This window comes from Clupea harengus, chromosome 11 (genome assembly GCF_900700415.2).
Source record: "Clupea harengus chromosome 11, Ch_v2.0.2, whole genome shotgun sequence".
Classification (NCBI taxonomy): Eukaryota; Metazoa; Chordata; class Actinopteri; order Clupeiformes; family Clupeidae; genus Clupea; species Clupea harengus.
Window position 1 is genome coordinate 23,292,550 of NC_045162.1, and position 26,253 is coordinate 23,318,802.

Below are 26,253 nucleotides of genomic sequence, written 5' to 3' on the forward strand. Positions count from 1 at the left end.
TTGCCTCGTAGTCTGTCTAATGGTTAAAAATGTTTGTGTGTTTTAGTGAAATTATTTATAATAAGCCTATGCCTACAGTAATCCACTGAGTGTCTTACCCACCACACCAGACTAATATTGTAAAGTTTAAATAAGCGTTCGTTTTCAGAGAAACATGGTCCTATATGTTATGAGTTTGTCATTCTCCAAATAGGTTTATTAGTTCTGATGTGAATGCCTTATTAACAGCATATTCCAAAAGGCGAATGTGTTTTTTTTTATCCTGCCTGGGTTTGCTCTTGTTGTGCAGGCTAGGCGTAGTTTACTTTTCATTTGCATCAAGGGGATGTTCCGCATCATTGTGGTTCTATTCTCTCATTATACTCTGCACTCAAGCCTGTTTCACATCCTCCTTTTTAGACTGCACGACTTTGAAGAGACGCGTTCATCATTTTACGCAAGTAACTCGACCTTCATTGCCCTTCACAGTAAGTAGCAAAATATATATTTTTATCAATATTTCCAGTTCAGGCCTACGAAGTCAGGCTATCGACGTTTTACAGCTGATGTCTATTTAGAATAACCTACTAACGGCAAGATAAAAGTTATTCTCCTGTAGGCTAAGTAGCCCACACATAGGCAGCGTCGGGATAATTAACGTTCAGAATTACAAACCAAATACAGTATGAAAATGTTGCGGATTGGCTTCTTTTATTTAACCTTTAAAAGTACAGAGGATGCAGTTTATACCATAGGGCGCAGCCAATTTCAGTTTACAATCAATAAGGAAGTAAATGTCCAAACATTTTCTCATTCAACTTCAGTAGCCTACGTGTAGCAATTCAAACAAATAGGAGAACGTTAATTAGCCGGACTGAAATTAACACGAAATTTATATAATTTAACACTAAAGAGTGTCTGTCACATATGGCCTAATAAATGTGGTGCAATCTTAGAATTATAGAAAAGCAATTTTTTTATTTAATTTAATCTGTAATTGTTTGGCATATATTTAAAAAATAAAAGTAAAATATATATATATATATATGTGGGTGTGTGTGTATAGTGTATAGGCTACCGACATTTTCTACAAGTAGATCAATAAATGCAGGTCTTTGAAAATGAAAGCATGGCCTATAAGAGTTTTTATTTATTTTGTATTAAAACATATCATGGCTATTACATTTTATTCCATTGATGATGATTTTCACTCAAAAGCCTTTGTTTTTCACTAATAAAGGCTATCACACAAAGATATCATTCTGCTGTCCACAACCCATTAAACGATTAGGCCAGAATATTCTGCCACTGTCTTTACACTTTGCTTTTACCAGGTGCATATTTTACATAACTGATCGTAACACCTTTTGTGGCTTTAACATATTATACAGTACTATTTCCTTATACTTATATCTGTTCACAATTGTCTCACACATTACACACACTGCTTATACTAAAAATACAATACAATTTGGACCCATATATAATGTTCAAAATAGCTCATATTTGTTGTAAAGTGTATCTTGGATTTATGTAGAATGGAAGTGAGTTAAAATCAAGTAGGGAGGAAAAGTTTAGAGAGAGGGAAAGAGTGAAGCACATGAGATGAACGGAAGCACATTCTGTGGTCTCAGACCACAGGATTTTTATGTTTTGCAAAAACTTTAGACAATGCATTGCATTCGAAAATTTGGAAATGTGATTTTTTTTTAATTTTATGGCATATTTTTCTAGGAGATTAATATAGTTCATATTTCAATACTGTCTGTATTTATTAACATTCTGGATATCTTTTTTTCCACAGAGGCTCTTTATTTTTAGGAAGAAATTTCCAAAATAAAAGCATCCAAAAAATGTGGACAAAGATTTTAATTTTTTTTGGTAAGTGCCAGATCAAACCTGACGCTGTAATTAGTATGTATCTTTTTAAGTGAGAGTGCCTCAGATGTCTCTCAAGCTCTCTTTCTCTCTCCTGGCCAGCCTTGTATGCTGTCTGTGTGAACAGTGAAACTACCTACAAACTCTCTGGAATTTCCTTTAAGATGAAATGTAATGCCCCAAGCAACACTGCCGTTTCCTGGTATCGTGATGGCTCTCACGTTGTCACTATTGAACGGTCGGGAAAAGTGCGCAAAGGTAATATAAGGTGTACAGAGTGCTTTTCAGTGTGAAGTATTTTGTAAGGACTAGAACATCTTATAAAATTGTAATACAACAAACTACTTGTATCTTCTGGAAGTAGGAAATGTGATGAATGTGAGTACCTAATTTAATACTTTTCTTGTAAAATCTTTGCAATTTAAAGGGCAATCTTGGCTTGAGCAACGAATGCAGCTGTATGGGATAACTCTACAAATCAACGATCTACAGCTTGGAGACTCAAGGACTTACACATGCACAGATGACAAAACAAAGGCCAAAACTGAGCACACGCTGTATGTAGTTAAAGGTGAGTCTAGTTAGACGGCATCTTTTTGACTCTGGTAGGTATGTACACATATATAGTGCATATGGGCAGGTTTTCCCTCTAAAAAAGGCTTACAAAAGCAGTTTAAGTGTGTCTTTCATCACAGACTAACTGTAACTCCTTCGGAGTTTCATCTTGAAATATTCTACAGCTATGGTACTATTTTGCATTACATAGAGATACAGATAGTACTTAAACTGGTACACTGTTTCTCAGTAAACACTGTGGCTGAAGAACTGTAATGTAGAGAGAACAGGCCAGACAACAATCTTGCAAATCAGAGCCGTGGGTGAATGTTTTAATTTGTATTTCTGTCTACTGCCCATGTTCGGTGCAACTTACAGGAAGAGCAAGCGATAGCGAGCACTAACCTCCAGTATTGGCAAACAGCAAAATGGCTTTCCCCCACCCGCCTGGCCTGTTCTCTAACTGCTCATCTCATCTCCCTCTGTCTCAGTCTCAGTCTCAGTCAGCCCTACAGGTCCCTTACTGGTGTCCAGTGAGGCCACCCTGGCCTGTGATGTTGAGGGACTCAGCAACACAGAGGTGAAATGGAAACACAAAGATTCAACATTTCCTCAAAAATATACTATAAACAGTGTGGAAGTTTCTCATCGTGGAAAGTGGACATGCCAGGTCAAGCATCAGAACCTACCTGATGGAGGAGAGGCTTCCCTGGACATTGATGTCATAGGTTGGTCCTCTGAACATTCATCAGACAGGAAGAACAGACACATTTAGAGCTTCTGGTGTAGGCCACACAGGCAGTTAGACCTTCTGGTGTAGGCCACACAGACAGTTAGACCTTCTGGTGTAGGCCACATAGACAGTTGGCTAGTGTGAGAGTCTCAGGGGTCCTCACCTCCTAGAAAGAAGTGTGTTTTTGCCAAGGGCACAGTCAGCCTGGACAGCTACCCTGAACCATTGCTTGTACTGTTGATGAAATCCTACAGGTTGACAAATCCTAGTAACGCTAACTTGTGTTAACATCAGTCATAGTCACAGTCACAGTGATACATGATACACGTGATAATGACTGTAAGATCCACAATGTCTTTCCTGCCAGATATGATCAAGCACGGACCTGTGACTGTCAAACAGGGGGCAAAGGCTGTCCTGCCCTGCTCCCTCTCTACATCTAACTTGGGATCTCTGGAAGTGGTTCGAGGAGGGTGGAGACAGTTAAACTCCGCCCCTGATGACGCCCCCCGCCTGCCCTCCCTAAACACCAACACAAAAGAGTTCCAATGGATCAGTAAAGACATAGATAAATCTAAAGTGTATTTCCCTTACGACAATCTCAAGACCAACCTCTCCATCACTCTGTTAAAGGTTAGCTTGTCAAGTAGTTATGGTTCCGTTTGGAGTGGGTATTCTTGTTTGCTGAATATTGGTCTTCACTAAGTTCACCTTTACCTCTTTTCTGTCCCTGCACCATTTATACTCTACTCCTCCTTTCCTCTGACCCTCCTCACAGGTCAAGACTGACCAGGCAGGCAACTATGAGTGCTATGTTGAGTTTAAAGGTGGAATAACTCTCACAGCAGAGGTCACTCTCACAGTGAATGAAGGTGGCTCAAAGGGGAATTCCCCAAAGCGAAGCCCAGGTGTGCACCCACACTGCAAAACTTTGTTCACACTCAAGCATCTGATCTTGTGTGTGTGTGTGTGTGTGTGTGTGTGTGTGAGAGTGTGGGTGTGTGTGTGTGTGTGTGTGTGTGTGTGTGCGTGCGTGCGTGCGTGCGTGCGTGCGTGCGTGCGTGCGTGCGTGCGTGCGTGCGTGCGTGCGAGCGTGCGTGCGTGCGTGCGTGCGTGCGTGCGTGCGTGCGTGCGTGTGTGTCCGCCAGAAGTTAAGTGATCAATGTGTATGTGTATGTTCTACTGGAATTTCATAAAAATGTGGGAAATCCTGATTATTCGTTTCTTTACAGTAAAACAAGATATAAAAGATATACTATACTTATGTGTGTGTATACATATATACACTTTAAAGGTTTTTGTCATCCTCTAAATCTCTTCAAGAAAGTCCATGATTTGTCACATGTGGAACTAGAAGACTTTGGATTGGTCTCACTATTCTCATTTATCGGCCCCTATGGATGTGTCCTCCTGTAGGCAAGACTGGGGCCACTCCCTCCTGGCGGGGTCTGAGCATATGGCACTGGGTGGGAGTGGGAGCAGGCAGTGTGGCCGTGATCGCACTTGTCATCGCTGTGGTCCTCGTCCATAAGAGCAACAAAAGGAGGAAGGTGAGAGGAGACTGCAGGATGGAAAGGGATGAGAAGGGAGGCTGGATAAATGAGAAGGGAGGCTGGAATGCTTTGTGAATAGATGAAGATTTGATCAACAGACCAGAGGAAAGATGTGTAGACCAATCAATAGCAAAGATGTGAAGAAAGAAAATAATCTGAATGAAAGTGAGACAAAGAGACCCTGATAGGAGACAGTATGAGTTATGGATGTTTAACTGTTAGAGACAGTAAGAGTTATTGATGTTTAACTGTTTGTGCAAACAAATAGTTGAAGATGTGAAACAATGAACTTGTGTTATGTTTGACCCACAGATGAGGATGAGAAAGCTGAGGTCGGTCAGAAAACCTTTGACAGCTAATGACTACTGCCAGTGCAACCGGTAGGCTACTGACCAAATCATGTTGTATGATTCTCATTACATCATTAAATACTGATTTAAGAAAATGTATTTGAAAATTTTACTGTAGAATTAAAAAAATGCAGTCAAGGTACAGTCCACTATTCTAATCCCATACACTTTTTAAATTCAGCAAATTGCTCCTCATGTTCCGTTTAGTGTTTGTGTGTTCGTATACGGTCCTAGCTCTAGTGTTTGTGTGTTCGTATACGGTCCTAGCTCTAGTGTTTGTGTGTTCGTATACGGTCATAGCTCTAGTGTTTGTGTGTTCGTATACGGTCCTAGCTCTAGAAATGGGAAACCATGATAGTGGCTCAGGCTGAGCCATAAACACTCCCAGCCAATCAACACACATGCTTCAAGAGGGGTGTTATGTGATTGGCTGAGGGCAAACATCAGAAACCTTTCTTTTGTGAAACGTAGGCTGCATCTTATTAGTATTATTTTATGTTTGTCATGAGATCCTGTATGTGAAGTAAAATCCATTAGCATAATCAAATCACAAGCTGCAGCAAAAGGACTTATTTACACTTACATTATATTTAAATATGGGAGTCCATGTTTTTTCAAGTTATGCAAAGCATTAAGTAATGTATATAAATGGAAACTTATTGTAAAGACTTAGGAGTGATGTGTTAAAATGGTACTTATAAGATGTCGCTAATACATCCCTAATGCATAACTATCCTAGGCCCATTATGTTACTTGTATGCCCAAGTTGCCAGTTTGAATTTCTTGGTGCTGTTGTTACATTGTGACAGACAGCCTCCAGGAGAAAACATGAACAGACCAGTGCGGGTCCCACGGCAACAGCGTGTTCCTGAAAACCTTCAACTGAACGGAGGTTATGGAGGAAGACCACGCATGTGAAGGAACTAAAGGAGAAGATGAAGAAATAATCATCACATGTGTGTGTGTGTGTGTGTGTGTGTGTTTGTGTGTGTGTGTGTGTGTGTGTGTGTGTACGTGCGCGCGTGTGTGTGTGTGTGTGTGTGTGTGTGTGTGTGTGTGTGTGTCTGTGTGTGTGTGTGTCTGTGTCTGTGTGTGTGTGTGTGTGTGTGTGTGTGTGTGTGTGTGTGTGTGTCTGTGTCTGTGTCTGTGTGTGTGTGTGTGTGTGTGTGGTGTCTGTGTGTGTGTGTGTGTTTGTGTGTGTGTGTGTGTGTGTGTGTGTGTGTGTGTGTGTGTGTGTGTGTGTGTGTGTGTTAGTGTGTGAGAGAGAATGAGTATTAGAGAGAGATATAGAATGGTGGAACAAAGAGAGAAAGAAGCCAACGCAGCATATTACTTATTACATTTAACATTGCTGAAAGCTTATCACATTAATCATTACTGAAAGCTTATTACATTTTATATTACTGAAAGCTTGACTGCTTGCAACTGCAATGAGTTTTGTATTTGCTATGTTACCAATACCGTCTTTGTCATCTATAAATAAATAGGAAGGAATATAATATGTTGACATGAATAGGAAAAGTGATATAATATGTTGAAACAATATGAAACAATACCTCAACCCAATATACTGTAGGTATTCAGAAGAGCTATAGATATGAAATATTTGTATGTCAGATCACAATCATATTTGTTGTATATTTTTGAACTATTAAACTTTGAAAATGTATACATTTTGTTGGATTTTTATGTCTGTCTACTGTGTAACCTATATCAATGAGCTGTCTACTGTGTAACCTTATTCAATGAGCGTGTACGTTCACCGCTCAATAAACTGGTGCAGAGGCTGCACACAGGTGGTCTCATGCTGGTAGTATAAAATACTAGAAACACAAACATACACGTGTGTGTACGCACACACACACACACAAGCACACACACACACACATTAAAGATAAGGGTGGATGTGTGGATCAGCTTCACACCTGACGGTGCTTGTCACAATTTTGACATGTTAGTCTCTGATAAGAAGATTCACTCTCTACTGTGCAGAGACTGCATACTCTTGATGCATACTCTTGATAATATGCCTGCATACTCTCATGCAAGTGTTTTGTGTCAGTAAGACCTCCTGGCGTAAATAAGACAGCTTACAGTTTACTATCAACCACACAGAGATGAAGCAACATTGAGAAGGGGAGAGAGAGAGAGAGAGAGAGAGAGAGAGAGAGAGAGAGCGAGATAGATTGTCAAGCAGTTCAGTGTGCTTCCTGTCAGTTTCAATTCTTTATTTAGGTGAACGACCTGGCTCAGTTTCTGCTACGCCGAAGGGACCCTCTCTATCTGTTCCACATCCAAGTAAGTTCTCACAACAACAATATTATTTGCCATTCAAAGATGAATGAGAGTCTTTGACTAATGAGCCACTGTATAGGGAACATTTGGGGAACCTCAGTTGGGTAACATTAGTTGGACGAGAGCAAAAGAAAAGCTAGCTAGTGTGGAATGATTTTGGAGAATTAACTCCAAATCATGTGATATGTAGCATGCCGATGGTTCTCATCAGTAATGAAAGATATCCCATAGATATCACTGAGTGTCATTAGTCTTAAATTCTCATCTTTCTGTGACTGAGTGTGTGATACCTCCTTGGGTGTCTTTCTGTCATTGCGTAACTTACAGATCTTCTGCGAGGCTGTAGTTGGATAAATGTAGTTTAGCAATAATTCAGTGAGACTGAGGTCTATTTATGAGTTTCTTTGTTTGTTAACTTACTTACTTACTGCTGTTGTTTACAATAATATGAATCAGTGTGATGATTTGGTGTTATGACCGTGAAGTGCACTCCGTAGGTTGAGGCCTAACATTGTAATTGCCCAAAGATTTCCCAACAGCCAGGTAGTTACAGTATATACTGTAATTGCAATATACAGTGGATACATATAGACACATTTGCAAATATAGGTCAATGTATACATATACAGTACATGTATGGATATTGATGCTTGTTAAAAAAGAAGGTGGAACCGTGACAGTATTATTATGGTTGTATGGAGGACTCCGCTAAAACTCAAGTGTCACACTTTGGGATGAATTTGACCTCACTCTTATTCAAGACTGATGCTTGGTACATAAAGGATTTATGTTATTGCTGTATGTTATTTATGTTATCTCTGTTATTTCGGATGTCTTCCATTTCATTTACTGCAATTTATGCAACAAATCTTTGTCAGTTTGTGAATGAACAGCAAGAGATTTGGGTGAAACGCACGTCAATCCGAGGCATAAACCAAAGCATTTTAAAGACTATTCTTCTTTTAACTGATGAAGACTGCTGACAGCTAACACACCAATAATATAGAATTAAGCACAGATTTGGAAAATAGGATGAACACTGCTTGATCCTCCACAAGTGGACAGGATATGACAAACGCCTTAGTATTCAGAGAAGTCTCTTGATGAAGGAATGGACTCAGATGATGAAGTGATGTACCGCGTTAAATTCAATGACCTGTATAAGTGCAAGGGACAGAAACTGATGAGTTTTTTAAATAACTTTCCTCACTAAGCGAAGAGAGCCTGTTTAGAGTCTAGAGCCAGCAGTACTTGCACGGTAATGTAAGATGGCGGCATTATGACCAGTAAATTGCATTCATTTACAGACAAACATTTCTCCCAAAAGGCATTGTAAATCAAATACAATACTCGCAGTTTAAAGATGACGAAATGCAGCGTTACATTTTTTGTTGAATCCTGTGCAATTGTTGTGATTACAGCAAAGTGGCAGTCTTGTGGCGGCTCAGTCGCACAGCACTATTGATAAACAATGAATGAACTTTAATAGAATATAAATTGGAAGGTTCCGGATTCCCGTATTCAGGCCATGAACGTGTTTGTTCATTCACAGCCTGAATATGGAAAACCTGAACTTTCCTATTTCTATTCTATTCTATTCAAGTTGAATTTTGATGTGAAATTGACATCCACGTGATCATCTTAATTGTCAATTTCAAATTCTATATACATTTTTAACCATCTACCATCTGTGGTTTATCAGTTATGAACCATTTTATTTATATAATAATCCATATGAAACCGATATGGCGACACAGTACCGTTATGGCAACATAGCATCATGTTGTTATACATATTTTTATGCAGATATTGTATGTATGGCTATACCTTGTGTTATACATGCAAAAGGACGAGGTCAAGTGAAGGCTGTTATATAAATGTCAAATATGAAAATAAACACTTATTCTATATGTAGCAACTGGCACATGAAGAATAAGGCACAACATGCTTCAATTTAGAAATAGGCAGCTGAGTGATGTTTTTTCTTTAGGGAAAGATATCGCTGTCTCTTGATATCACTAATTTATTGGTAATGCATTTTTTCAAAGACCACCCCAAAAACTAGTTGTAAGTGAGAAACCTTTTCAAAAGTAATTAAAAAGACACGTAATGGATAATGAGCAGCCCGGCCTCCTATGTAGCGTAACCTGTGGCGTGATACAATGACAGACATCTAAGTGCCTTTACCTAGATGAACTGTATCAGATAGAATCCACTTGACCTCATATGAGATTAAAATCATTATCCTAGGGATCATTTAGTCATTTTATGCTTTTGCATCATGAGTTACATTAAGACATGTTCTCACTCAAAGTGTTTGGTGATGCGTATTGGTTTAATGTTTTGCTGCTCTACCTATCTATTAAAATCATCAACCTCTTTTACATGACTGGATCCATTTTATGGAACTGGTAACGTATTCATTTAGGAACAGGTATAGATGAAGTATTCACCAAAAAACAGCTTGTTTTTTTTCTTAAGGTTTCAACTTCTATCAGTTCATTTTTTTGCAGTGCATCAGTATTCATATGTGTTATTATGTGTCTATTGAGTGAGACAATCTAGAGTACAAACTATAGGCAAACTATGTAGAACCTTTCAGTGTTGTTGGTTCTGCTTAGAGGATGTGATCTTTTGTGTGTCATTATTGTCAGTATCAGGGCTCTTGAGGAACCTTTATTTGGCCCTGTAGAACCCTTCTGCTTACCAACAAAGGGTTCCTTATGAGGATAGGGTTCATGTAGAGAGCTGCCTGCCCTCGTTTTTAGCGAACCCAACAGGAACTTTTTTAAACGTGTTTGCAGTGCATCACATTTCAACACACAACTCACATTTCTATGTGCTTTACAGACATTGACCTCCATCTGTCAACATGATAGCCCTTCGTCTAACAGGCGTAACGTTTCTTGTTTGGGCTTAAAGAGTTAAGGTGGTGGGATGGTAAGGGCTGTTTTGGGGCCAACTGCACTTTGTCTCATCTACACTTAACTCATTTGAAGCGTAGTCAGAAACCTCCCTCACTAATTAAAGATGAAAAACAAGGATCCCCCTTTTCAGACAGAAACAGATACCTGTGCAACTTTCTCAATCTCCCACACGTTTTACCTTCTTCTGACTCATAAGTATTCCCTCGCACTTTTTCTGTTTGTTTAATTTGACATTCCTCTTTAAGGTGACATCTTAGCCCAATTCAGCCATGTTCTGGTACTCTCTTGTGGTATCATTTTCACCCTGGGTTGCCTAAGTCAGTCTCTCTCTTTCCCCCCTCTCCTTCACACACGCACCCCCCTTCTCTCTCTCTCTCTCTCTCTCTCTCTCTTTCTCTCTCTCTCTCTCTCTCTCTCTCTCTCTCTCTCTGTACCTCTCATCCTCTCAAACATGCAGCCCTTTTCTTTCCCTGTCTGAAGCACAATCTTTTGCTTTCTCACTTTCTGGTGTCTCTGTTTCTTCACTCTGGTACTGCATCGTAATCTCTTTCTCTATTTTTATCTGCATTTTTCCACAGAGAGAGAAACTGAGGTATTTGCTGACATTTGCCACTCCTTCTATATTTCCACTTTGTATCCACCAGTTTCACATCATCTTAGACATTGACAAGAAACCTATTAGAACATAAAGTATACATGAACGCACACCAGCACTCTCCCTTTCTCTATCTCTCTCTCTTTCTCTATCTTACTCTTTCTCTATCTTACATTGTCTTTCTGTCTCTCTCTCACACACACTCACAACACTTTAAAAAGAGTGATGCTTAAGATGCGATGTCATTATCAGTGTGTGCGTGTGTCGTATGTATCTGAGAATAAAGGATGTATGCGTGGTGCATGTGGCGTATGTATCTGAGAATAAAGGAAGGCAAATTGAACTGTAGTATGCAGTTTTCGCAATAATTTCCGAAAGAAAGCTATATCTGAGGGGAAAACTTCCCCTTTTAGATAATAGTCCTTCAAAACATCTATTTTCACAGTCATCAAAACAAATGTCATATTGTCATGTCTGTGTTTACTTTCCATTGACATTTAGCTGCCTTTCTCTGAGTCTTTTACAATATGCTCACTTCAACTCCATTCCCAATGGCGTAACATTACACAGTTAAGCACTCACTATGTAGTAAAGCAGAGTGTGGCCTAATGTGTGTATGGTTAAGTGTGAATGAAAAATACAACAAGTTCATCACAAACACTTTCACCATAGGGATTAAAGTGGTATTTTAATTAGTATTTAATTAGGCCAGGAACCGAGATCGTTAAAATGGCATAGGCAAATCCTCCATGTTTTCGATTTAGTTTGTTCGCATTTTCAGCCCTGCGCAAAACATTCAAGTGTCACTGGGTATGCTAGTTCAAGAGTGAGAACTGTTTTATTCAAATATGACGATCCAACAAGTGTGTGTTTAGGACTATGAATTACCTTGGTATAGCTGTTCATTCCAGGGGTTTACTGCAAGAAAAAACTTGGAGGTGGCAGAAATAGTGAGACATCAACGATCCACACTCAAGTTTTTAGTTCTGAGTGATGTGAAATATACATCTTGAGCTCCGAAGCAGTTCTAGTGATGGCTGCCCATCTAAACTAAAACAAACTGTCTTTTTGTGTTTTTGAAGCTTCTGGGAAATGTGGTCAATAATTTAGTACGATAGAAACACACATTTTGACATTTATGACACCATCAAATACCAAAGAATACCAAAGAATACCAAAGAAAATCCTTTTTGTCATCATCCACAAATAGTGTACCTGGTGTATGCAAAGACAGAACTAAGCAGCTTAACCAAATATTACCTGTCAAAGGGTTGAATCCATGTTCAGAACAATTAAGAGCAAAGGAGAGATGTTTCATCTTAATGAGCTGTTCATAGCTAAATATTAAATGGATGAGCCTAATAGCTAAATCCTTCATTAATAACTGACATTCTAACCATGGGCAATCCTGATCTCAAAACTGACTTTAAAATGTGTTAATGATATAGATACAGTATGTATCACTGTGGTCAAATTAAATAGAGAGAATATGTTGTCTTTTGTCTGCTCAGCAGCAACTTGTGAAATGCTATATATTTTCAACAAAGAGCTAAAAGAGTCAACTTGTTGACATCGGTTTAGTTATAGCGCTGTCTAATGTTCAATTCCTATCATTTGTGTTTTATCTTTGCCTGTTGGGAACACTGCAGAATACAAATAAAATGTATTTGTATGTATGTAATGTATGTATAATTGCAGTGTAACAGTGTTGTGCGGCAGATACATTCATGCACATGTTTGTAAAGTCTAGCTTAGGATGTTCAGGCTTCAAAAAACGGATATGTATGTTTAAGGTGGATCAGTAAGGCAGAAACAGCCAGACTGAGGCTAACTCTGGATCCAGTGCTAATCAGGTATAAACTCTGGATCTAGTGCTAATCAGGTATTGATCTTCATTTCAAGTCCCTGGTCAACAGAAGCTTCTCTGTTCACAGGACACAGGCGACTGTATGTAATGCTCAGTAACCAAGGTTTTCACTTCCATTCTCATGTGTACAAAAGGTTACATTTCTGTGTGGCCTGACAAATCTTTACAAAGTTAACTGTATGTGCCATGTTTATAGAACAAAACGGCTTTGCTTTACAGTATGACTCCGGGGACTAATTTGGATCACGTCTTAGCGGGGTTCAACGGGGAAATGACACACGCTAGGGGATAGACGATTTGAAAGCATGTGGGGACATCACCCACTCTTTTTCTGTAACGCCTCAGTTGATGCACCACTGCAGTTTGTCACTCTTTCAGAAATCAGACTGAAATGGGTAGCCTCTCTGTGACTAACCAGGGATCCCTCAACCATAGGTGTTTCCCATCGGAAAGACCGAGCAAAACAGAGACCGGTTTCAAGTAATGTTTGCTCCACTGAGAGATTCAGTAGAACACCATTTATTTTCCAAAATACAGTTGGTGTAGATCACAAGACACCAACCAGCTGTAAGCCATCTACCAGATATTCCATCACAACAGAGCTTCACCTACTATCTGTATGTGAGTTTCTGAGGCACACATTTTGAACCCAGGTTGACTAGAGGGAAGATATAACCCTGTGCTTAACGAGGCAGGGGTGTTTGGAGCAGGAAGGTCGACAGAGAGCAGGGTAAACCTCAGAGAGACAGATGTGAGGCAGGCGACATGTTTGTTTGGTCCTTCATGTGGTTTCGCTGCAGCAAACCACCCTGTTCGGAAGCTCCGGCACAGCGACACCTGCGCTCTGAGCTGAGCTGGTTCCAGAGGGGTCTGAACACACATTAAGTCTCATGTTAGAAAGAATTCAAGCGCCTCATGAAGGTGGCAGTCGGTGGTCTGATGGCTGTTTCCACCTTCATGAGGTGTTTTTATAACATGAGCATGTACTGTATGTTCAGACCACTCTGTGTCTTTCCATCTGAACATGACCATGTATGCTATTGTACGTATACTGTATGGTGTCAGGTTCTTGTGTGGTCCACCGGTGCATGTTTCTTTACGCGTATATCTCAGTCCTTGCTCGTTTGAATAGATCAACTGGCACTGGTCAGTGAGGAGGAAGGTGATCATAGCATTACAGTTTTTTCTCAGTCACTTTGGTACATTTCTCAGATCAGAGTTGAAATTCTTAAAACTACTTGTTCATCTAGTCACTTGCGCACAAGACAGCAGTTTATCATTCTTTTGAACAAACTGCAAATGCTTTGGTACAGTCATGCAAATGAACTTGTATTACTGTCTTCATTTACCCACATTATCAACTGCACGTCATGTTGATCTAAATGTATTCTGCAGCTTCTCTGTTGAACGGTCAGATCCCCCCAAACATCCCACACAAACATCTGGGAATGGTTTAGTGGCCTTACTGTTAGTTCCGTCAATTCGTTTCTTCATTGCATTGCAGATGTTCTTGTTTGAATGAAGGTGAAAAGTCTGTGATCACCAGTCTTTTGATTGTATACTGTCAAACTACTTGGTTCACAAAGAATGCTTGTGGCATGCAAGAAGAGTTTCTCGTTGTTCCTCAGCAGGTTGTAAATGAGAATACTGTCTAGTGTCTTTCAGGTTATTTTCTACATCTTTCTATTACATTCTTACATCAACTTGTTCCGTTGAAATTAGTGGCATGGATAACATTCAGCTTATACGACATAGTATTCAGTTCGTTGGAAGCAAGTTTTAATGCTCAGTCATTGTTAGTGAAAGAGATAGAGAGTAAAAGGTACATTTGGAAGTACATTGACAACATGACTAAGCATTGAATGCATCATGACTTTCCATTCTGATGGCACTGACATGTTCATTGACATAAAGATTTACTTTTGAGACATTTTGAGGAAGTTACAGGCTTTTCCAGGCAATACATTGTGCGGTGCTGTTTGTACAGTGTTTTTTGAGAAATGCACTTACTGTTGTTTGAGAAATGTACCAAAGCTTCACAAACTACCAATGAAATTTCGCAGAAGTCCAAGTGAACTCTAATCTGAACGCTAGTTTTACTCAAATATCTCTTGAGCTGGTTTCTCGACTTGGTGATTCTAGACAATTTGACAGAATGTTTTCAAAATACCTCCTGATTGGACAACTACTCCGACTAAACATCATTACATGTACAACATTTATTTTAACAGTGAAGTAAATGCCATTGTCCAAATAAGCACCAACATATGAAATAGCTTTCAAACATTTGTTAATAGCTTTCATACTGCAGTGAATGGTTTCTCAGTGAAGTTTGAGATATTTTGGGGCGCTCGAGCCCAAAGCACTGACGGACTAAGAGTTGGGGCTTAAGTTACCCAGAAGATACGGATGGCGCTGAATGATAATATCAAATGTAAATGTCCAGTGTTTTTATATATTTATGTTATGCTATGTTATTTATTTAAATAAATAATATTTATGTTTTTTTTTTTTATAATATCATAGAATAACGCCAAAGACATATAGCTATAGAAATTGTCACCTGGGAAAAGGTCAGATTCAGATGGTCAATGGTCAAATTCAGTGGAAGGGTCAAATTCATATTGTGTTGGAGCCTCTGACTTAGATTCCTGGCTGATTAACAGTACTTCTTTGGACTGTTGAGACTGGTGAGGACTGGGGCTACTCTTGGGGTTGCACTATGTCTGGTGGCAAATCTCAAACACTGAAGAAGTGAATAAATAGAAAAACAATGTAATAAATATTTTAGTTCCCCATTTTAATTTCAATTTAGTTAATTTCCAGACACAGTGTCAGTGAAACATGGAAATTGAACCCACGGTGTAGTAATTTAGCATGAACTAAGTTGTAACCTAATTGTAAAATCCACCTAGAAGAGAGCTGAATGAAAAGATGTCCTAATGCAGCACCTGAAGTGCGGCATCATCATGGAAGTTGAACAGAGGAGACATTTTGCTGTAATTGACACACAGTGTCATAAAACATCTTGTGCGGTGATGAAAGCTGCTTGAAATGTGAGATTTCTCAGATAATGCCTCCACAATATTTCATGAAGTCTTTCTCAAGAGTGTGCGCTGTGTGTGGCCTCCACTTCACAAATGCAGAAAATGAACCTTAAAGTCACTGGGGATTGGGTTTGCAGCGCAAAACATTGTTCTGGCATGTTCTCCGCTATTGAACCATGAACCTTTTCACTGTGTACTTTCCAGGGTTCTTATGCAATGTATTCCTCTCACAACTCTGATGTGATGTAAACTACATCAGTTAAAAGAAGTTAACAACAATCACCCTGAACCCTAACTCTAAGTGGATGTAGTTATGACGTACAGACATAGAAAGTAATTTGTACTGACTAATTCATTGTGTAAGTGAGTAAGCGTTGGACTTGTACATAAGGCTACCTGACTAAAATCAGATTAGTGGTTACACCTAAAGCCAAACAATAATAATAGTAAACAAAACAATAGTAAAAAGTTCTAGAATAACACTATTTTAGAATAACAGAATAATATGTATTTTATTTGTCGAAGACTCAAGTGGAAGCGTAGAGAAATCTGAGATAGCGACGGGGAAGAATCTTTGGGTCAGCAGTTACAGTGTATTCCGTAAAGAAATATGCAAATAAATGTGGGAAGCAGATAATAGCAAAATCCTGTTTAATTAAATGTACTCGCTGTTGAATAGCATTATCTCGCATTCCCCATGTTTTATAATGAAATGAAATTAACTGCTTAAACAGACGGCGTCAGACTAGACTGGGGACAAATACAATTGTTAAAAAAAAAAGAATTGTCATTCTAAGGTGATAATATTTCTGGAACTTTGTTTTCATGTGGTTTTATACTTCAATACACAATGCGTTGTTTCACACATTGTTTCAGTGCGACAGTTCTTGCGATCGATCACGATCATGATGAGAGGTTTTAACGATATAATTAAGCATCTTCAGCAGCCAATCATTTGGACAGTTTTTCCTATGTCCACCAATTTATTAATTTTCACATTCTTAACCAATCTCATGTCATTTCCTCATCGCTTTTAGACCAATCAGAGGTGAGGGGGCAGTCAACGGCATACAAATAAGCATCTGCTTTCCTGCTGTTGAACACATCCGTCAAGATTTCATCCGTGTCAGAGGCCGACATCCTGGTCCTCGAATGTAAGTACAGTTACAAACCAACCATATCAAACGTGTCGTTATGTGTGCTGTAATATTTGTATTTGGTATGTTAAACACTGTTGTATTCAAACTTTGCTTTGTTTCATTTATCCTTCAATGCAAGAGCTTTTTATGTAACATCGTTTTGTCTGACACCGGTTCAGTTGTATTTGTGCAGCGCATATATAATCCATGGCGTTTCTTCACAAATGCATTCCTTTCATGAGGGTAATGGACAAAAGACCCACAAAATGCCACTTTTTATCCTAAATGTATAATCTGTAGCAAAAGCGGCTTTACGCATAACAGTGTGTGTATTAGGTACAGGACTAACCAAGCGCTAAAATGAAAACAACCTTTAGACAAGTGTCATTGTCAAAATAATCATAATGGTAAAATGTATACAGAAATATTGAAACTTATTTTTGGGTCAAATCATTTACTAGTATCTTATTTTGAGTGAGTGCAGAACTCCGAACCCTGAAGATATTGTGCATTTCTCTCCTCTCCTCAGGACAGTCACTTCCATCTGCGGGAACAGAAACAGGTCCATGTAAGTATGTTGTCTGTTGTCTGTTGTCTGTTGTCTGTTGTCTGTTGTTTGTTGTCTGTCGTCTGTGCTCTGACCTGACTGGAGGCCCACTCATGACCAGAAACCCAGACCAAATGTATTGAGTGCCGCAGTGTAGATTGGACTCTCCGGCCTGTTGCATTTTAGGATCAGCAGAGAGTTTAGACTTTGATATTCAAATAATAAATTTTTTTTTTAGAAACTGATGCTCTGAAACTTAAATATTTCTATGCATCGGCTCTTCAGCTAGTCTGAGAATTGTCGTTTTAAAGAGCCGTAATGTCATCGTCTTAATGTCGATTTATTTATTTAAAAATCTATGATACTGTCAGACATGAAATTCTTCAACCAATATTGTAATATTTCTCTAATTCATTGTAATTACCCTACCCCAAACATTCTCATTCTTTTTCACCAACTCTCTTCTTCCCCTCCCCCCTCTTTTTTTTACTTCTCCTCTTTCTCTCTCCCTCCTCTTTTCTCTCCTCCTCCCATCTTGTTCTCTAGCGCTAGCTCACTCGTTCTGTGTTTACTGTTTAACCTCCGCCCTGACCACAGGCTAGATCATCTGTTTTTCTGGGTTAGCTCCTCAGGTGTGATCTCTCTCTCTCTCTCTCTCTCTCTCTCTCTCTGTCTCTCTCTCTCTCTGTCTCTCTCTGTCTCTCTCTCTCTCCGTCTCTCTCTCTCTCTCTCTCTCTCTCTCTCTTTTTTAGTGTTTCTTTGCGCTTCCTCTGTGCTGTCTCTAAATCTACCTTTGCTGCACGTTCCCAAAGCACCGTCGCATAGTTACTGATGTTCTCATGATTATACATTTGTTATGTATTGACAGCTAATAGTTGGGGAAATTATGAAGAAATCTAATCTAATTGGCTTAAAATATCAATATGCAGCAATGACATCATATTACTGTGTAATCTGAAACACTTTAATTTCTTATGAAGTGGAGTTTCAAGTAGGGTAGTAGCACTTGATAGCTAGACACAAACAGTCACAGGATCTTGCTGTGATATAAGAACAAAGAGATCATTATTAGATGGTAGATTGCAGGGTAAGATGAGCTGCAATCAGAGATAGAATATATTCAGTCAACACCTCCTTTCTTTAAAATGGTGTTTTAGACAAAATAATGAATTCAATAGTATTTATAGAAAGTCAGTGCACTAAAATAATATGCAGAGGCACACAATGATATGAGGACACAAAATATAGCTTCAGATACTAGCCTAATATTTTTCATTATTTCATAATTTTCATTGCTTTACTTATACACCTTCAATTAAGCGCACAGGATGAAATTGGATTTCAACGTACAGCTGAAAAAAGTTTATGTATAGCGCATTGTACCATTCAAGTAATTCTATTTTAAGATTGCTAATCATTTACATAGTATACATTTTATGTAAATATGCACTGTGTAGTAGTTTTTGATGAAATATCTATTTTTGTTAATCCGTCACAAAGCCATACGCGCATCATCATCTACCGATAAGCACGCATTCTTGTGTGTTAGAACTAGGTTCATTTCCATGGATGTTTCTAGGATTTTCTCTAATAACTGTATGGAAATTAAACATAAACCAATAATGATTCCTTGCTTCGGTATAAAACTGTATTGCTTTGGCCACTGTGCCTCTATGCCTGTTGGTGCTGCGCTCCCATTTACAAGATCCCGGCTTTACCCATTCAACTTTTTATATTTTCATATTTAAATGTATTCTTAATGTAAAATGAATGAATACACAAATCTGAAATACTAATTCTATACTTCACAAATGTGAATAATGCATTAATATACCATGTCAACACAACAGTCCTGCATCATTTTTTTCACGAGATGCTGGTAATATCTCTCTTTAGATGAGATGATTTTTGCTCAGCTGAAGCAGTGCATAGACATAATGTTCATATTCTGTTCCATGCTTAACAATGATTTTCCCCTTTAATACGTCCGTGGAAGTGGTATTGGTCAAATCCAATTGCATTCGTTCTTTCTAGCCCCTCTTGCAATACAATTCTCTAAATTAATGAAGGGATTTAAAGCATATCAAGTACTCTTTTGTGCTTTTTGTCTTTTCCACTTTTTATGTTCATCAAACACACCTCAATCGCAGTCATACACACACTCTGTCTCTCTCTCTCACACACACACACACACACACACACACACACACACACACATACACAAATACACACACAGACACCCTCACGTGCCATCCACCACAAGCGCTGGCAAAGACGATGAGGCGTGTGTTTTTTCTTCTCTTAAGCGTGGAGAAATCCGCCTTTCGTGGAACAGGGGAGGAAGAGAGGGGGCGTGAAAGAGAGAGGAGGAGGTGAGGAGGTGAAGAAGAAAGGGATGAGAAGCTACAGCTCTCCAAATCACAGCCCACCACAGCAGCGCCTCACTCTCACTTTCCTGCCACTCTCCCCCCCTCCGCTCTGTGTGTCTGTCAGCCAGAGACCACCACAAGGCCTCTTTCTCACTCCTCCTCTTTCTCTCATTCTCTTTCTCTCTCTCTTTCTCTCATTCTCTTTCTCTCTCTCTCTCTCTCTCTGAATCTCTAAAGAAATCTGAGCCCACCACAAGCCCCTTCCTTTACCTCTCTACTCCTAAGTTGTCTTTGCTTAACAAGGTGAAGTGGTATATTTATCACCTGAACTATTTCACTATTTCAGGCAAAAGGACACAATGTATGCTGTTTGGGTAGCGCCACTACTTCTGATCATTGCAATCTGTCCGACATGTAAGTTCCTATTTACAAAGGTAGAAGCATTTTGGGTATGGCATTGACGTAATTCTTGTATCCTGTTTTCAATCTTTCATTGCAAATGAAAATGGGTTATTGTTAATTAATGTATGTTGTTGTCAATTTGTATGTTAATCAAATGGCTTATAATGCTTGAAGTGAACTTCAGAATCAATCCATATGGACACATGAGCAATGAATAAGAAAGGCCAAACATATTCCGTGTGTCCCCTCCTCAATACTCTGACGCTGATTGCCTCTCTCTCAACCAGGGGCTCAAGCAGGGGCTAAAGAGCCGGAGGCGATGTATGCTCAGGTGGGAAAATCGGTCCGGTTCCCCACAACAGATGCTATAGAGGATGGAGTATACATGACCTGGTACTGGACTGCAACATGGCCGAATGACAAACCGCAAGAGGTGTTCAGCAAGCACGGCTTGGGTGGAACCGATAGTAAGGCAATCATTCAGTGTGTGGGTCTGTGGGTGTGTGTCTCTGTCTCTGTCTCTGTCTCTGTGTGTGTGTGTGTGTGTGTGTGTGTGTGTGTGTGTGTGTGTGTGTGTGTGTGTGTGTGTGTGTGTGTGTGTGTGTGTGTGTGTGTGTGTGTGTGTGCGTGTGTGTGTGTGTGTGTGTGTGTGTGTATGTGTGTGTGGCTGTGTGTGTGTGTGTATGTGTGTGTGGCTGTGTCAGTCTCTCTGTCTCTCTCTCTGTATTTATGTGTGTCTGTCTGTGTGTCTGTGTGTGTGTGTGTGTGTGTGTGTGTGTGTGTGTGTGTCTTTCTGTGTGTGTGTGTGTGTGTGTGTGTGTGTGTGTGTGTGTGTGTGTGTGTGTGTGTGTGTGATCAATGTGTATATGTATGATCAATGTATGTTCTACTGGAATTTTGTAAAAATGAGGGAAATCCTGACTATTCGTTTCTTTACAGTAAAACCCCCTTGGAAGAACAGGGTCTCTGTACCCGACCCTGACTATTCCCTCACCATCAACAAAGTTATTGGCTCAGACTTTGGATACTTCAAGTATGAACTGAAAGAGAAGCAAACCAAAAACGCAGAAAAAGTGTACCGACTGTACGAGGGTAAGCTATTTAAGAGAGGAGGCAGATAGTGACACAGAGAGAGGAGGACTTCAGATACAGCTGAATATACAGCCGAATAGGAGTTTTTATTGACATTTTATATTTAAAATTTTGTATAAAAAAGTACTCATATATGTGGCCACATATGTAAGGCGGGTGTACGCCCCCGTGTGGTCCCAAACAGAATTGCACAGCAAATTAAACCGAGACCTCCCATCATTGAGGCTTTGCAAAGCTAAACTGAGTGCAAACTCTTTGTTTGTCTTTTGATGCTGACTTTCTTTCTCCCTCTCCTTCTTCATTTCTTCCTTGTCTGTCTCTTAGTAACCCTGGCTCCTTCCTCAGTGGTTCTCTCTGGAGCCACACTAGCTCTGACCTGCCAGGTGAAATCTGGAACTGGAGCAAAATTAACCTGGTTCCCCCCAGAGACCGCAGACAGTACACGAAAGACTGATGTCCCTCGCCCAGCCTTTAGAAGCTCTACACTTACATTAGCAAATATGTCAGGGCGTGATAAGGGTGTTTGGACCTGTTCAGTTAATGGACACAAAGCTGATGCAACAACCACCATTCATGTTATAGGTAAGACCATATCACAGTATGTGTGCTTTCAACGCAGAATTTAGAGATCACACTGAGATCTTTAAAATGTTCAGCAAAAGGAAAAGTAAATTAAAACAGTATAATGTTTTACACTTGTGTAAAAGTGTAAAAGTTAGTTCGAAGTGAGAAATATTTATCTTCCTTCTGTCCTCACAACTCTGTCCCCCTCTCTCCTCCCTCCTACTCCTCTACCCATGCCCAGACCTCTCTCCATCACCCAAAGAGCCCATCTACACGTCTGTCCATGCCACCTCCCAACTCCAGCTGCCCTGCTCTATCTCCTCTCCGGTGGGATGGGAGATGGTCCTGAGCAAAGGCCTCCAGGGAGGGAGCTGGAGTTTCCTCCCTGACCCAGGCCTTGAGCAGGGCCCCAAGGAACCACGTCTGCTCGCCTCTCTCCCCGCAAATTCCACCCGACACTGGAACATCACGGCAGGCAGCGGGATGGACGGCTCTGCCCTGCAGAAAGGACCCCAGGGGAACAACCTGTCTTTGAGTAAGAAGGCTGTGACAACACAGGACAGGGGTACATACACCTGTGCACTGAGCTTCAAGACAGTCAATCTGGAGCGGGTCATCAAGGTGGAGGTTCTACAGGGTAAGGGTTGAGTCAGGTGTGTGTGCATGGTGTGTGTGTGGAGGGGGAGATGGAGTGTGTTGTGTGGCAAATAAAAGCCCTTGATAGTTTTCTGGAGAGACAAGCAGATTTGGATATTCACCAGTGATGTAGAAAAAATACAAATACACTGCATTTAACTAAATACTGCATTTAACAACATCAATGTCTTAATCTGAATTGTTGCCAATCAGTGGGCTATATATATTATTATTTATCTCACATAAATATGACTCATGGTCAGAGAAAACAGGACACATGTCTAGAGAGACATTTTCCATTAGCTGGTATCTAGAGAGAGAAAGAGACCGAGAAATATTGTGTATGTAGCTATACATCAGCTTCTATCTATCAACTTCTTTTCCTGTGTCAGAGCTACGTGTTTATCTCCATGGCTATTCATGCCTGTGTGGATGCCGCTGTATATCAGTCTAATGGTCCTCAGCGTGGCTGAGCTCAGGAGAAAACAGACGTGTTTTTCCTTCAGCTCTATTAGCGAGGCCTAATGAGGCTTCACAGTGCCAGCACAAACCGGCAGGAGCTATTAAATGACTCACAGTGTGTGTTCTTTCTTTCTGCCTTTTCTCCTTTCCTTCATTATTCCTATCTTCCTATCTATCTATCTGTCTATCTATTTATCTGTCTATCTTTCTTTCTTTTTTTCTGTCTGTCTGTCTTTCTGTCTGTCTGTCTACCTGTTCTTTCTTTCATTCTCACAGTTTTTGCCAGGCCGAGCACCTCTGCCTTTGAGGGTCAGTCACTGAATCTCACCTGCACACTGGGACACAGCCTGGCCCCCGAGCTGGAAGTCAAGTGGATCCCTCCGAAGACCGCCCCCCTCCCCGCTATGGGCTCCTCTCCTCAGGCCCACACCCTCTTCATCGCCAAGGTGTCTGTGGGTCAGAATGGGAGGTGGAGGTGTGAGCTGCGGAGGAATGGCACGGTCCTGACATATGCAGACGTGCTGCTCAAGATAGGTGAGAATAATGATGGGGACGGTTAGCGAGTTTGATGGCTTAGCATGATCACTGGCATCATTGAGGCATCAGGCACCTTTGAGTTTGTCAAAGCACTAACAGTTTATCAAGGCATTTACACGTACAGTGTCATAGCTCTGCAGGTGCGAGTCTGGAAAACAGTCAAGTAATTGAGTTGAATGGGGTGGGGTCAACTGAACCCAAACTTCATCCCTGGTGCTTTTCTGTGCACTTGTTCCTGGCAGAGCGCGTCCCGGTGGATGTGTGGCTGTGGGTGGGCATCGCCAGCACCGGCCTGATTGTCATCCTGCTCATCTTCATCGGCAGGTCCCTGATGAGACGCTACAGACAGGTAACCTCCTGATGCACCTCTGCATGGAGCTCTCTGAAGGGGATAAACAGTGAAGGGGGCAGCGAGTTAGATGGTTAAATCTGGTTAAAGAAGGCTTTTGTGTGGCTGTAGCAGCAATAGTCCATGTGTATGGGTGTGTTGTGGATGTTTGCAAAGGAACATGTCTGTTACCTCAGGGGACAAAACGTGAAGGTATGAGGCAGATACATAAAAACTTAGTGGGATATATGAGAATAATGATTTTCATATTCAGAATAGATTCCAAATAGGATCATAAGGTTTGGTTAAACACCTTGCCAATAGTAAACGGTCTGTCACCTGCAGCAAGTCAATCATCTGTGCTTCTGTTTCCAGCGGAGAAGGACACAGAGGCGTAAGACCAGATTCTGCTGCTGCAAAGAGTGAGTATTGTGGCCTGTGCTTCCTGTATCCACCTTAACCTCACAAAACCACATTCACTTCCGTCTGCATCTCTCTTATTCTCTCCTTCCTTCCCTCACTTACTCTGTGTCTCACTATCTCTGTCTCTGTCTCTCTCTCTCTCTCTCTCTCTCTCTCTCTCTCTCTCCCTCTCTCTTTCGCTCTTGCTTTCTCTCTGTCTCTTTTCTCACACTGAGCGTTAGATCCACTCTAATGCATGCCTGTGGCTTAGTGTGCTCTCTAATCCGTTTGATCTTGTTTCTCTCTCTGTGTGTCTTTGATCGGATCTGTCTTTAAGTCACAGCCAGGTTTGCCAACAATTGAATCGGATCACAGCCTTTCCTTACCTTTAAGATTATTTGAGATAAGAGTTGGTGTCTAAATTGACGTTCCACATGCACAAATATATTGCTAGGAATTGATATTTTTCTACAGAAATATTGTTTCACAAATACTGACTTCCTAAAGAAATGTACTCTATGCCCATTCATTTTTTGTATTTGGAAACATAAGACTATCAGTGTCCACAATGACTTGAATTGATACCTATAATAAACTTGATGTTGTATTGTATTCTTAGAATTTGTAATGGAGCTTATTTTGAATTTGAATTTAATTTTATTTGCTTGCTACCAAATCCACTTCACGTCTTGATCTGTTACATTTTTCTGTTGTGAGTATTTGGTTGATAATGAAGGACAAAGTCTCTCTTTTGACCTTGACTGACTCATAATGTTGCGTTTAAGTCAGATTGACAGTAGACTACACACAATGTTCTTTTGCCTTCTCTGACTCATTATTCTTTCTGTTACTCCCTTTGCCTGTTTGTCCTTCTCTCTCTCTCTCTCTCTCTCTCTTTTCTTTTTTCTATCTCCCTCGTTCTCCCTCTCATTTTTTTTTTTAATTCAGCCCTAATCCGCAAAAAGGATTCTACAGGACCTGAATGAGAGAAAGGACCTTTCTTGGACAAGGACATTTTGGCTGTCATTGTCATCATTGACATCACACATTTTATTAATGGTTCACTGGACAGAAGAATAGAGTTAAGCGAGAACCCAGCATCTTCAAAGTACCTGTCAAATATACAAGAAACTCGTTTAATAACATTTGATCGCAGCTGAGTGATTAGTCTGGAGGTTGGTCCTCGATAAGAACATCGCTTTCTCTAAATATATTTTTTTGACAATATATTTTCCAACAATTACTTACTTTTAGCATAACTCTGTATAAAAGATTTATATGTACATATTTGCAATGCCACTCTAACAGTTTAAATATGCTTATTTGCCTCTGTACACATTTAAGCTTCACTTTCAAATAAAGAAATTAGTGAGTGTTGTTTTTTGTCTCTGAATTATCCCCATGCTCAATATGTGGAAAACCAACTGTTTATCATAATTCAGTGATGTTTACACAACTGGTAGAATCTTCTAGAGTTTAGAGTTTTGCAATCCATCAAGCCCTGGATAGCACACTGAGATTTGAACTGATTGGAAATGAAACATGGTGGAAATGTCATGCTGTGAACTCACAAGGTCAGGCCCTAATGTAAGAGCGACCCACCTGCTTTGGCTGTGTCTAATGTTTCTGCAAGTCACTAAAAAAAACAGTGAGTTGTGAAATTGCTGTGTCACAGTCTGGAGGATATCATGGCTGCTTGTTGTTTTTGTGGACACACAAGAGTACTTTGATCTCCTCAAACACTGGGAAAATAGCCACGTGGAAGAAAAGTAATTTGAGGTGGTTTGATTAACTGACTGGCCTATAAAGTGAAACATCCTCAAAGGAGCAATACATAATGAAAATAGTGAATGTTGAGCATTAGCAGAACATTTTTGCAAAACTCTTTCCAGGAGAGTTACTGTAATATACCCACCCACGCTAGGTTTTCCACATGTTTATTCAAGTGGACAAATTGTGTTGCTGTGCCAAGAATGATTCTCCATTTTTCAAACAC

At 40.1% G+C, this 26,253-nt stretch overlaps 2 protein-coding genes and 1 long non-coding RNA gene across 3 annotated transcripts; all 3 read left to right on the forward strand.

The window, feature by feature from the left end:
• The first annotated feature begins 291 nt into the window (after positions 1-291).
• LOC122133240 lies at positions 292-2,052 on the forward strand. Its single transcript, XR_006152642.1, has 3 exons — positions 292-467; positions 1,784-1,860; positions 1,960-2,052. It is a non-coding gene; the product is annotated as an uncharacterized LOC122133240 (long non-coding RNA).
• Positions 2,053-2,307: 255 nt separating this feature from the next.
• cd4-2.2 (CD4-2 molecule, tandem duplicate 2) lies at positions 2,308-6,044 on the forward strand. Its single transcript, XM_042709225.1, has 7 exons — positions 2,308-2,428; positions 2,904-3,140; positions 3,513-3,778; positions 3,924-4,053; positions 4,562-4,695; positions 5,011-5,078; positions 5,858-6,044. Exons 1-7 carry the CDS (start codon positions 2,308-2,310, stop codon positions 5,964-5,966), a joined length of 1,065 nt encoding a protein of 354 aa, XP_042565159.1. The 3' UTR covers positions 5,967-6,044.
• Positions 6,045-7,291: 1,247 nt separating this feature from the next.
• Positions 7,292-25,634, forward strand: cd4-1 (CD4-1 molecule). The gene is made up of 12 exons (XM_031576750.2): positions 7,292-7,346; positions 16,817-16,933; positions 17,448-17,486; positions 20,181-20,248; positions 20,524-20,703; positions 21,176-21,328; positions 21,653-21,910; positions 22,134-22,529; positions 23,267-23,524; positions 23,770-23,876; positions 24,231-24,277; positions 25,206-25,634. Coding segments are annotated over exons 2-12 (1,542 nt in total). The 5' UTR covers positions 7,292-7,346; positions 16,817-16,931; the 3' UTR covers positions 25,240-25,634.
• Positions 25,635-26,253: the final 619 nt, after the last annotated feature.